The sequence below is a fragment of the Podarcis tiliguerta genome (assembly GCF_965153285.1).
Source record: "Podarcis tiliguerta genome assembly, chromosome: 2".
Lineage (NCBI taxonomy): Eukaryota > Metazoa > Chordata > Lepidosauria > Squamata > Lacertidae > Podarcis > Podarcis tiliguerta.
The window spans coordinates 62,850,095-62,863,141 of NC_139535.1; the positions used below are offsets into that span (position 1 = coordinate 62,850,095).

At 42.7% G+C, this 13,047-nt stretch overlaps 1 protein-coding gene across 4 annotated transcripts in view; it reads left to right on the forward strand.

The window, feature by feature from the left end:
- The window catches only part of ADAMTS2 (ADAM metallopeptidase with thrombospondin type 1 motif 2), a 331,712-nt gene that overhangs the window by 298,137 nt on the left and 20,528 nt on the right, over positions 1 to 13,047 (forward strand). For all 4 annotated transcript variants that reach the window (XM_083428527.1, XM_083428526.1, XM_083428524.1 and 1 more), the window contains 5 exons: positions 5,486 to 5,631; positions 7,341 to 7,516; positions 8,250 to 8,383; positions 9,267 to 9,390; positions 10,087 to 10,167. In XM_083428527.1, the coding sequence (XP_083284653.1) occupies positions 5,486 to 5,631; positions 7,341 to 7,516; positions 8,250 to 8,383; positions 9,267 to 9,390; positions 10,087 to 10,167 (661 nt within the window). The remainder of the gene's footprint in view (positions 1 to 5,485; positions 5,632 to 7,340; positions 7,517 to 8,249; positions 8,384 to 9,266; positions 9,391 to 10,086; positions 10,168 to 13,047) is intronic.

Here is a 13,047-nt window from a genome sequence, read left to right on the forward strand (position 1 = left end):
TTAGTTTCCTACCATTTCCTCCCTGCACCCAGTCACTTTGGAGATGGAGGCAGGCTGAGCCCTCCTTCCTTCTCTGAAATAAGCTCAGGATTTCTGAGAATAATTAATCTCAGGGACAGAGCACCCTTGGGGGGCATCATCTGTGAAGCCAGTTCCCTCCTTCCAGGTGATTGAGGCAAAGTGGGGACTTGGCCTTTGTTCTTTCCCTTTGACGCAGCCATTTTGAGAAGGGATTAGGCTCAGAGAAAATGTATCCTGAACTAAATCCAGGTTCCCCTCCAACAACTGATTCATTGCAGAAGAGAGGACCAGGGCCCTGAGGCAAAGTAATAAAATTATTCTTCCCCGCCCCATCCCATTGCATTTCTTTGTGGGTTCCCACAAGTCCTTTTGGGATTTTTTTTTTCATAATAGCTGGGGAATTAAATAAAAAGATACTGCAAAGGAAATTAACCAAGAAAAAAAATGTTCTCTAAAGTCAATCAGTCCAGTCCAGATGATTTCCCACTGAGAAAGCTGACCTCAGCTTCTCCCAGACAGGAGTCAGATGGATAAATATGTGCTGTGTTAGTCACCACAGAGACAGAGAATCTTGGACTCTTCAAGAGAATTAATTTGCACTGGCTGCCACAGCCTTTTCTGTTGCTACAGCCTTCACTGGCAACCATTCTTTAGCAGATTAACAGATGCAATGGCGTTATCCAGTCCTGTCAGTGCATAAGTATGCTGTGGAGGTACAGAGGTCACATTCACACCATACATTTAAAACACTATGAAGTAATGGCTGCCCCCCCCAAAAAAATAATAATTATGGGAGCTGCAGTTTGTTAAGGGCAGTAAGAGTTATTGTTGTTATTGTTTAGTCGTGTCCGACTCTTCGTGACCCCATGGACCAGAGCACACCAGGCACTCCTGTCTTCCACTGCCTCCCGCAGTTTGGTCAAACTCATGCTGGTAGCTTCTAGAACACTGTCCAGCCATCTCGTCCTCTGTCGTCCCCTTCTCCTTGTGCCCTCCATCTTTCCCAGCATCAGGGTCTTTTCCTGGGAGTCTTCTCTTCTCATGAGGGAGCCAAAGTATTGGAGCCTCAGCTTCAGGATCTGTCCTTCCAGTGAGCACTCAGGGCTGATTTCCTTAATAATGGATAGGTTGGATCTTCTTGCAGTCCATGGGACTCTCAAGAGTCTCCTCCAGCACCATAATTCAAAAGCATCAATTCTTCGGCGATCAGCCTTCTTTATGGTCCAGCTCTCACTTCCATACATCCCTACTGGGAAAACCATAGCTTTAACTACAGAGTTATTAGGAGACCCTTAATCCTCTCACAGAGCTACAGTTCGCAGAGTTCCCTGTGAAAAGGGCTTGGTTGTTAAACCACTCTACAAACTGAAGCTCTGGGAGGGGAATAAACAACTCTCAGCACCCTTAACAAACTACAACTCCCAGAATTCTACCTGTACTACCGGTACTTCTTGCATTTCATTTCCCTCTGCTTAGAACTCTTTCCCTCACACCCGCTGCCACAGCCCCTGTCACAACATATAATACTGCAGCCAGCAGCGCCTGGTGCCCAATGAAACTGGAGGAGCAGAAGACAGGGAGACCCAACAGTAGGCAGAACCAAAGCCAATGGCGGGTAGAGCCAGAACCAGTGACAAGCAGAGCCGCCCCCTAATTGGTTGTAAGTAAGAAGACAGACTGAAGTGGGCGGGGCATTCTCCACTGCCTGCAACTCAATAAAACAATTCACACATATGATGAACTGGACTCAAGTCCATGAAAGTTTACGCCATAATAAAATGTGCTAGTCTTTAAGGTGCCACAAGATTTTTCCATTTTTTTAAATAGTTCCTTACTGCAAAAGATCTGCAAAAGAAAAGGATGAACTATGAGACTAGTAGTAATAATAATAATAATAATAATAATAATAATAATAATAATAATGGAATTATTGTGTCTGCTTACCGTGTCTTTGTTTCTATCAGCGTATGCCCTCCCCATGGTTCCCTTCTCCTTCTTATTTCAAATCCTGGGTTACTCCTTTCATCAACTCCCATGACTGGATACTTCTGGAACTGGTTGATCGTTGGAATTTCTCTCATTGCCACTGGCAATCTCCGTTCTGGTTCACAAGAAAATCGAGGGAGTAAGCAGTATGCATGAAACATTCCCGCAAGATGTTTCTTCATCTTTCAAGTCGTGGGGGTGACCAAAAGAAGTTATCTCATTTCTGGAAATAACGTTGTGTGAATTGGCAATGGATCTTGTGTGAACATCTCCTGGGAGACCAAATATTAGTATTTAAAAAAATGATTCCAACATGAGATACAGCTTTCACTTAATTATATTTTGACCTGGAATATCTTACTGGCACACTGAAGAGCCATTCTGAACACCCTGTGCCTCCTTTACTTTTTTTTTTATCAATTACTGATCCCCCATGTCACAGGCAGCTTTTTCATTGTCACTGTTCTACCAACTGTAGCCTTTCTCTCCCTTTACGGGTTAATATTTGGCAGCATTCCCACTATTTCTCTGTTACACTAGTCACCATTTTATGCTTAAGGGAGATTTTACTTTATAAACCCTTCTCCTTTGTTTTCGTTGGCAGTGGGTGTTTAGCCATATGCTTTGCATACAGTGCCTGCCAAATGCCTAGATCTGAAGGCTGGTTAAGCTGAATAACATTTGTTGTGGAGTTCATTACTAGGAAGAGCAAGTGAATGATTGCACTTGTTGCTCTGGCCATCTGTCTGTTGTGCGCATGCCCAGCTCCCCATGCTGACAGGAACCATTAAGACCCATGAACTGGAATTGTTTGTTTGTTTATTATTATTATTATTATTATTATTATTATTATTATTATATTTTATTATTATTATTAGTAAATGCAATACTCACAAACACAAAACAAAACAGAAAACGAACTTATTATAAATACAACTCCTTAATTCCTACAAAAGAAAACAATTAAACATACATTAACCAAAAGAAGTATCAACTTAAATTACAAAAGAAACTAAACATAAAAACAAAAATCTTGACTTCCCTCCACCTATGTGTGACTTCCTTTACAGTATTTCTTTTCTTCTTTTCGCTGTGTTATCAATATTGTTTTTAACTGTTTCCTCTTATACCCATTTCTTCTTAGTCTTTTACTCTATAAATTTAATGCATTGCATACTGGTATATTTATACCAGAACAATGTTTTTTTATGTATTCCTTCTTGCAAGTCCACTCCTCTATCAGTTTTGAATTGGAATTGTAGATCAGCATAAGGCAACAGTATTGCATTGAAAATATTTCCCATTCTGGGGTGGGGTTTCTAGCTTAGAATTTCTAGCTTCCTATAATTGGAAACACAACCATCTAAAACTGTGATCCTCTCTAGCCTTTTGCTGGGCCGTTGCATGCTCCCACTTGCAATATTTATTGATAAGTTCTTTCCAGTAAGAACTTTGAAGTAAATTAAACACTGAATAAAATAACGTCCCTGTTTCATTTGTTTTGCGTTGTACGGCATGCAAATTAAGTGGGCAGACATTTCCTAGGCTTTTGCAAAGTTTAAGGCTTGGTAGTTGCATAGCTCAGTTGGTTAGAGTGTGGTGCTAACAACACCAAGGTTGCAGGTTCAACCTCTGGAAGGGACAGCTGCATATTCCTGCATTGCAGGGGTTTGGTCCAGATGATTCCCAGGGTTCCTTCCAACTCTAGGATAACTTCTATCATAATTTGCATTGATATCCAATGGGTGCCAGTCTGTGGGACAAGGAGGCCAACTAGGGCAAGGGATAAGAATGTGAGAATGATCCTGCTCGCCCACCACTTTCTGTCCTGACCAACAGGTGTTGCAAAGTAAGAGCCTTTTAAAAAGTCTCCCTTAGTGATCCATTTGTCAGTAACTGAAATCAGAATGATTTGGGTTACCACTCCCTCCCCCCATGTATTCCTCTTCATAGGATAAAATAGTACGCAATGGGTAGTGTAATGGTTCTAGGGGTTGCTCGTGCGTAAGCTTGTTCCAACGTCTGGCTGGGTTGCCTGAGTGAACCTTTCCTGTCCGGGCAGCCACTCGCCCGTGACCGTCTCAATCGCTGGCAGAATCCGTCAGTGGATGTTTCTTAAACTTCTTCCAGCAAAGAAGTTCTTTGACGCCCAGTCTCCGCCTACTCTTCCTGCACGGAAGCCTTCTGCGCAAGGAGGGCATGGGCAGCGGAGGACCCCTTCTCTCCCCGCTGGTCCCCGGCAAGGAGTCATGGGATCGCCTCGCCGCTTCCCCCATCTCCCCCCCTTCTCCACTGGAGCTACGCTGATTCGCTCCCCCATAAGATGGGCTGCCCCTCCCACTCCCGGGACGCTCTCTGGGATCCCTTCGGAGTTTGCTCGCTTCCTCGGACACTGATGGCAGTTCCCTGACAGGTAGACATTGTTTATAGATAACATTAGAATGAAGGATTTTTTTTGTGCTCCATTTTTATTTTGAAGAAGGACTATTTTTAGATCAAACTTGCATTATATTAAAAAAATACCTACCACAGCTCGTTTACAAATACTGCTCAGAGGTGTCATAATAATTATTACCTATAATGTCCTGTGAATGCCCAAAGGGCTATGAAATAAGAAATACTAAAGGTTCTACTGCAGATTCATGTAAACTGAAAAAAACTTTTCTCTCTTGTTGTTGTGTACAATCTTTTCCCCACCACTGCTGTTATATTGTTGAGAAGAAATCATAGCCAAGCAACTTTGGAAGAAAAAGCCTAAATTTTACTTCTTGAAACATTGGCATGAATTAAATTAAAATCCCAATGAATCTTGATAATATTATTGCTTCACCTGGAACATAACAAGAGCGCTGCTGGGTCAGGCCAATGGCCCATTGAAGCCAAGATCTTGTTCTCACAGTGGCCAGTCAGGTGCCTATTGGAACTCAGTGAGGGGGACCTGAGGGCTACAGCACTTTCCCTACTTGTGATTTCCCATGCCACTGACATTCAGGGGCATACTGAGCCTGACAGTGGGGGTAGAAGAAGCAAAATGGCCAGGCATGTATGCCCAAACTCGCACCTAGGCTGTACTGAAACTTGCAATCTCTCTGTGGATGTGAGAGGACATCAAAGGAAGGACAGATAGGTCCTGTATTTGGGGAAAGCAGGCGTGTTCTCCAATCCATGGGCCAGTTTGGGCAAGAAGAATCATCCAACCTGTCCCAATATTTTTCAGTTGAAACTGTTTACATGTGTAGCTGAGTGGTGTTTTGCCCAATGAGTTACATGCATGTGTGAGAAGCCTATCGTTTCTTCTAGGCAGGTAGAGAATCATCTATTCTAAAGCTGTGAATGAGGATATTGCATCATAGTCCAGTATTCGCAATAGTATGTAGACTGAGGAGCTTTCAGTCTGTGTCCAAAAACTAAGACAACTTTGCTGTGCAATGTGACTCATTGTGACAATATGCATCCACTTATGCTTTTCTCTTTTTAGCATTGTTTTAAAGGTCACTGTATCTGGTTAACTCCAGATATCTTGAAGCAAGATGGAAACTGGGGGGCATGGAGTAAATTTGGTTCCTGTTCTCGAACCTGTGGAACGGGGGTGAAATTCAGAACACGGCAATGTGACAACCCACAGTAAGTTGGACCTAAGCAAGCTGAAGACCAGGAGCGGGTGGCATGGGGTGGGGATGGCTTCCCATGTCATGGCTCTCCCAACAGCAACGTCTGTGGCCCTTATCAGAATGGGCAGAGGTGAGGTGTGGGCTGTGCAGCCACACTGGGGAGTCAAGCACAGTGAGTGGCAGCAATTCTGTTGTTGGGACCATGGCGGCGCAGAACTGCCCTACCATGCCTGCCACCTCTGCTAAAGAGGAGGAGGAGTTTGGCTTTGATATCCCGCTTTATCACTACCCTAAGGAATCACCCAGCAGCTGCATGTGGAGGAGCGGGGACGCGAACCCGGTTCACCAGATTATGAGTCTACCGCTCTTAACCACTACACCACACTGGCTCTCACACCGCACTGTTTGTGAGAGACACACTGGCTCTCACACTCGCACATTTGTAAGAGACACACTGTTAAATTACTATCAGAAATGCACAGAAACAATTGCTTGAGACTATGTTTCATCCTTAGGTGGGTGAAATAATGCAGACCATTGACTGTATACTGGATTAGGAATTCACCATGGCCCTCATGCAGGGTTCTCCTGCTATGCACACAGCCATAGCTTGCCTTTTTTGGCTGTTGCTCAAAGAGGCAGTCTGTACCCACATGTAAAATAGCTGGAATATGTTTACAAATTGTCAGGGACTGGGCAGAGGAGGAATGGTGGAGACCTGCCTGACCCGTCCACAGAAGAAGAAGACAGTTCAGAATTACAATGGGTTTGAGGGAGGTCTCAGCTCAGAGGCAGATGAGGGGGAAAGCTGGGGAATAATGGGAGAAGAGGAGGAGGAAGAGGAAGAAGAAGCACCAGGGGAGTGACAGCTGACGGACTCGGTGTCTTTAGAAAGTATTCCAGACCCCCCCTCCCAGAACATGGTAGGCCTTGAAAGTGGGGGAGCAAAGAGCTCAAAGGCAGAGGGTACTTTTCAGCACCCGTAATGATGACTCATGAGGAAGTGGGAGAGGCGGAGGGGATGGAGATTCACTCAGGACAACACCATTATTCTGAGAGGCTGCATTCCCAAGGCTCTCTGTGTGAATATTGAATAAAAGCAGATGGTAAGGACTTTTCCTTGTCTTGTCCATTCCTGGCAACCTGCCGTGGGGGTTGGTGCCTCTACCGCCTGACACAAATGCAATTTGTCACCACTGCTGGTATAAAAAGAAAAGTAGAAACTCTGGTTATGCGCATGCAGGATTAGGTACTTGCAGGACTGAAGCCATTAAGTGAAAACCTTTCCTGGTATTTGGTCATACTACCAAGGAGAAAGAAGAGAAGAGATTAAGGTTAGCATTTAACTATCCAGCACCAGCAGCAGAAGCACTGTGCAAGGACTTCTGCTTACACAATAGGAGCCCCATTGTGCAAATGGAAGTCTTGCAATGCATGTGCAGATGGAACAACTGGAAGAGTGTGATGCTGAATTCCACCCTAAGTATTTTTTTTTACTGCTACTGAAATCAGTGGGACCAGATATATATAGGTCCCACTGATTTCAACACTGTTGTGATTCAAGATATCCACATGTAGCTTGCTTTTGTAGAGTTGTCTCTATTAATTTCAGTGGAAGGAGCCAATCTACTCCTGCAGTATGAATTCATTAGTAATAAGATAATTTTATAAGTGTCACTGATGTGATATTATTTATTAATCTGGTTTTGTTCTTATTCCTAGCCCAGCTAATGGAGGTCGTACATGTTTTGGACCAAGCTATGAGTTCCAGCTTTGCAGCACAAACGATTGTCCTAAAGATAATGAAGATTTCAGAGAGGAGCAGTGCAAACAGTGGGATCCTTATTTTGAATATCAGAACAAGAAGCACCATTGGCTTGCATATGAGCATAGTGATGGTTAGTACACCTCTTCTTCTTCTTCTTCTTCTTCTTCTTCTTCTTCTTCTTCTTCTTCTTCTTCTTCTTCCGCTCCTCCTCCTCCTTCTTCGTGTTATTGCTTTGTTAATGGCCTTGGTTCCAGTCTGCCATATTTGAAGACTGTAATTTCCAATGTATAGAAAATGTATATTACCACCCATTGGTTATTCTGCCAAAAGTCTCAGCTTCATTTGGAGAGGGTGGGTACGTCGTCAGCTCCTGTGTTCATACATTACTTGGCACCTACTTTGAATTTTGTGCATAAAGTATGCATAAGCATACACTACTGCAATGGCACGTCAAAAAAGTGGATATAAATTTGCTTTAGTGGGTTGCCAAATCGATCAGGTACCCTATAAACAGCTTGAGTGTGGTCTAAGGTTACCAGAGTTTTTTTTTCAATGAATCCAGGGACACTTTTCAACTTCCTACTAAATAGATGGATTTTGTCAGGGGACTGATTTGTTAATCCGAGGACTGTCCCTGGGAAACAGGGATGTCTGTTAACCTTAGTGTGGTCCACTTCTCCTGAATTTAGTAGGAACCCTTCTACATGGATCTAAATTCTACTGCTAGTGGGTTGATTGGAATCTTTGGGAATCTGCACATTTTTATTCAAAGATCATGATTTTAATTAAATTGCCTTCTGCAGTCTGATCGGATAAGAACCATCAGTTGAAGAGATAAATCACAGGACTCTTTTCTCTTGTAGCCAAAGAAAGGTGCCATCTCTACTGTGAGTCCAAGGAAACTAATGACGTTGTGTATATGAAAAGACTGGTGCATGATGGAACAAGGTGCTCATATAAGGATTCTCATAGTATCTGTGTGCGAGGGGAGTGCCTGGTAAGTGGTGGCATCAATTCCTTTTTCCTGTTTCTTATTTGCAAGAATGAGTATAATATTAACATTTCAATGGGACACTTTTCTCCATGGCGGATCTACAAATAAGTAGTCATTTTAGGTGTAATCAAGTTTACAAAAAATCAATCCTGCCATGGTTCAGTGTTTTACTAGAGTCTCTGAAAACTTACCTGCCTAAGAAGGATGGAGTTGGGTTTGGAATTGGGCTGAGAACCGTTCAGCCACGTCTACTACCTTTGCAAAGTGAATTCAGTATCTAATTTGAGAAAGCTCTTGAGCATACAACTAAATTGATTTCCGTTCAGGAAAACACCATGGTTGCAAGCACATGTGCATGAGAATGTCATACATATGCAAGATTTTATTAGCTTCTCTATCCATCTACTAGACCTCCAAATGGCTTCTTAATCTCCTCTTAGCTACTGGAAAAGAAATACCTGGAGGTCTTTGTACTGGGGCTCTTCGCCATAGTGTGTGACTAGAGGCCTCGTTCATTTCTGGAGTACCATTTCTTCATGTGGGGGGAGAGAAATGTGTACTGTTGTCTTCAGTGTTATTTTCTGAGCATGAATAGACAAATATTTATGTGAATTGGATTAAATGCCTGCAATATGCTCAAATCCTGAATAGCAACATGTACTTGAAATCCTTTGATAATGAATTAATATCAGAGTTCAGTTAAGCAAGCAGTTAGAAACCAATTTATCAGGGTGAAATGTCATTATAAAAACTCATGTGGATATCAACATGCCCTTTTAGGAAGAGACAAATGTGCTGTTTATTATATCTTTGTCTGGTGAAAAGAAAACCCGGAGGAAAATGCAGGCTCTTACAAGCAGGAGTAATTGCTTTTCGTTCTTTGCAGAAAGTTGGCTGTGACAAGGTAATTGGCTCGTCAAAGCAAGAGGACAAGTGTGGCGTGTGTGGTGGAGACAACGCCCATTGCAAAGTGGTGAAAGGAACATTCTCCAGGGCACCAAAGAAGCAAGGTCAGTCCATTTTCTGTATAGCGCTCCTGCCCCAGAGAGGCATGCAGGAAGATTTCAGAAGGACATAGTAACTTTGTTTTTAACATCTCTTTTCCGGTGCTGCAACAAAGCATTGTGTTTGAACAGCTTCTGGTGCAGAACAGCAGAAGTACTTTCCTGGAAGTACTATGGCCTACACTAATAGGGCCTATGGTGTGCGTGTGTGAACCCATTTGTGCACTTAAAAAGGCTCAGTGGATTGGGGGCTTATAGTTAAATCCTAGATATGTCTACTCAGTGCGCCTTACTTCCGGCAAGGTTGTTCTTCCTTCTTGGTCTAAACACCTTCCGCGGGGCTACATTTGTGCATGTCTGTATTCACTTTTTGTACAACCTTTTCAGACTTTGATCTGCTTCGCTTTCAAGTGAGCCAATGGGCAATTTAAACATACTTGGTTTGTTTATTTAAATGAATTTAAATGCATATACATATGCTCTCATTTTTGAGGAAATCCTCTACAAAGAGGTGTTTGATACTTTAGAATACAAATTTGTGTCATAAAATCTCATAAAACACATAGTCAACAACAGGGGCGCCAGCTGGAGCGGAGCCTGAGGGACCTTGCCCCCCCCCCCAAAGGATGGCTCAGTAATCTGACCCTCTTTTCCTTTCTCTGTAATAACAACAACCTGCACTGGTTTAATGTGTCCCTACAGGTTACATCAAGATGTTTGAAATCCCAGCAGGTGCACGGCACTTATTAATACAAGAATCGGATGCCTCCATTCATAATCTTGGTGAGTATTACATTATCGGCATTGTTCTATCACCATCTTTTTCTGTACATTTGCTTTTACTGACGATATGAAAATATATTTTGTCTGTTTAAAAAATAAAATCAACCAAGAGAAGAATTTCTCCTTATGAGGAAACTAATATTATGACAATGAAATTGCTGCATACCACCCCAATCTCCAAGTGGTTTGAGATACCAGAGGTTCCAGGCAGTTACCCAGGGTTTGGTTTCCTTGGAATGAGGGACAGTGGAGACTGTGGTGTCTTTAGGATATATGGTTTATTTACACATATATACAGTCATTTTGTCACACACACCCCCTCAGTGATGACCCCCAGGGTTGCCCGCACCCCCACACCCCCTTCCTCTGCCATTGCATGCAGTTTCCATATTTATTTGTTACAGAGAATGTGCTTCCTAGTCAATGGGCTCACTGGTTCTGCTTTTGCATATGCCTTTATAGCATCCTGGTGCATTCAGTTTCAGATTCAGAGCCATCCATCGCAAGGATGCTCAATCAATCACAAAGCTTAAACAGTAATTGAAATCCTCTCCTTCCAATTCAGCGGATCAATAATAGACAATGTCTTGCAGAATGTTATTAATTAGAAGTGGATTCACAACAAATAGCCTCGTAACTGCCATGAATCACTCCCCCCCCCCCCCCGGTTTTCCTTTAGTAAATGCTTCCCCTGCACTGATGTTCCGTGGAGCCTCTTGGGACTCATAGCATTCTTTGTACAAACTTATTCCTTATGCTCGACAAACTGTTTCTGATGAAGCACGGGCAATATATAAACCTCCGGCTTTTAAAGCCTGGTATCGACCCTGACAGCACTTTAGGAAGGGATCGCAAGAGACACAAGGGTTGGTCCCCCCACCCCCACCCCAGAGCAACAGAGAAGGCAAGGCAACAAGTGTATGAAACTGCCACATTTGGAATTATTATTTTGACAGTCAAAGTAGGAAGGAAGATGAAAGAGGACTTAATTATTTTTAGAGATTGGCCAGGAAATTTGGCTGTAGCAAGGTTCAGTAGCAAAGGCTGCAGCAACATTTGAAGTGCAGAAAAGAGATAGAGTGAGACGGTAGACCCCTCAAGTTCAAAGGGGCCTCATCTAATCCAGTCACCTTCACAGAGGAATGATTTGCTGTACTTAGCATCTCAGCCAGATGATTCAGCTGAAGCGATTTCCTTAGGTAATTGATTCCATTTGCTAAGTTCTTTCTGAAGATTAATAAAACTCAGAGGCAGCATACGCAGTGTCAGCCTGCACACATGTAACCCATTTGCAGTCTGCTAGCCATGTAGAGCTTATAACCAGGAAGTCATTAACCTCCTGTTTTTGCCATCTACCTGGGGAAGCTAAAACAGGGAGCTGTCAAACACCTCTCAGGCCAGAAGTTACCTTCTTGCAACGTTAAGCCATTGATCCAAATTCAAGCACAGGGATATATCCTTAAATGGGGTGCATATGGAAAACTGCTCCCTCTTTTGAAGTCAGTAGGGAAGCCCACCCAGGCACAAACTGAGCATCTGAAAGCACATGGAGCTGTGGAACAGAAACATTTACCTAGAATAGCATGTGTTGGCATGTCTTGCTAATTCAGTTTCAGTAACTCATCCAGTGTAAGGCCTTCTCAGTGATGGTGTTGGGTAGTCCTCAGTTTGAACCTGTGCATTTATTTGTTTGTTTCCTATGTGTGAAATTTTCAGATTTCAATCTTATATAGATTTACCGCTATGGGACTTAGTTCTGAGTAGATACATGTAGAATTTCACTGTAAAAATTTTTTTATGAGGGATCAAATGAAATATACATAGGACTAAGCTCCATTCAGGTGTGTAGCTAACATAGTTACACACTCCACCAAAAAGGAAATGGAAGCATTGACGAAGCAGTGGGTGTGGAAAGAGGTGTAGCAAAGGAATGATGGGTCCACACCCCCAAAAAGCAGTGAAACATCCAGGTGGAGAGGTTTGGAGCCCAATTTCTCTCAACTCATTTGATTATCCCCATGTTGGTTAAACTTGAATTTATAGAAAGGAAACATCAAGACTGGTGTTATTCAAGGATAACATTGTGTGCACTACACAAATTAAATGGGAATGCCAGCAGCCATAAACACACAGTGAACTCTGGTGTGGACAAGCTCTGAGTGTAATAAACTGTTAGTCAAACTCAGAGTAGACTCACTGAAATAATAATAATACGTTCTACCATATTTTGAGAATGACTAACATGGTATATTTCTCAGTAAAGAGATGGTGCCCCTGAGCAGGTGCAGAGTGAATTTTCTAAACCACTTTCTAATTTTAGAGAGACCCCCACACACCAGCAAAGAACAGGTGGGTTTGTTTCCAAACACACTAAAGCCCCAATATGTGTGTGTATTATATAGTGAAAAGAACTCAATCACTGCACATACTCTCTGGCATTCTTATCTTGTTACTTCAGGCATGAAGAAAACAAGATTCTAGGGCAGGGATCCACAGGGACAGGGCAGGAGACTTGTAATGCAACAGGCAGGGCAATGCTAACAGAAATCCAGCTGCTTGATCTGGAAACATAATGCACGATTTGCTCTGTTTTTCGTCTCAGAGCTGATGTAAGACACACCATTGAAGCAGATAAAAAAGACCAGGTAGCTGAAAAGATACTGGGGATGAAGAGGCAGGACGAGTATTTGTTTTGGTCTGTTAGAACAGAATTCACAAAGTAAAATAATGCACAATAGACGCCAGTTGTTCCTTGCGAATGTATTTCTTCACAGCTCTGTTATCAGATAGGTCCAGCTGGTTCTCCGATTCCTGGTCTGCAATGCAAAATCAAATGAATGGCATAACATAGGCTCAGCCCCAAACGATTTATCAACTCTT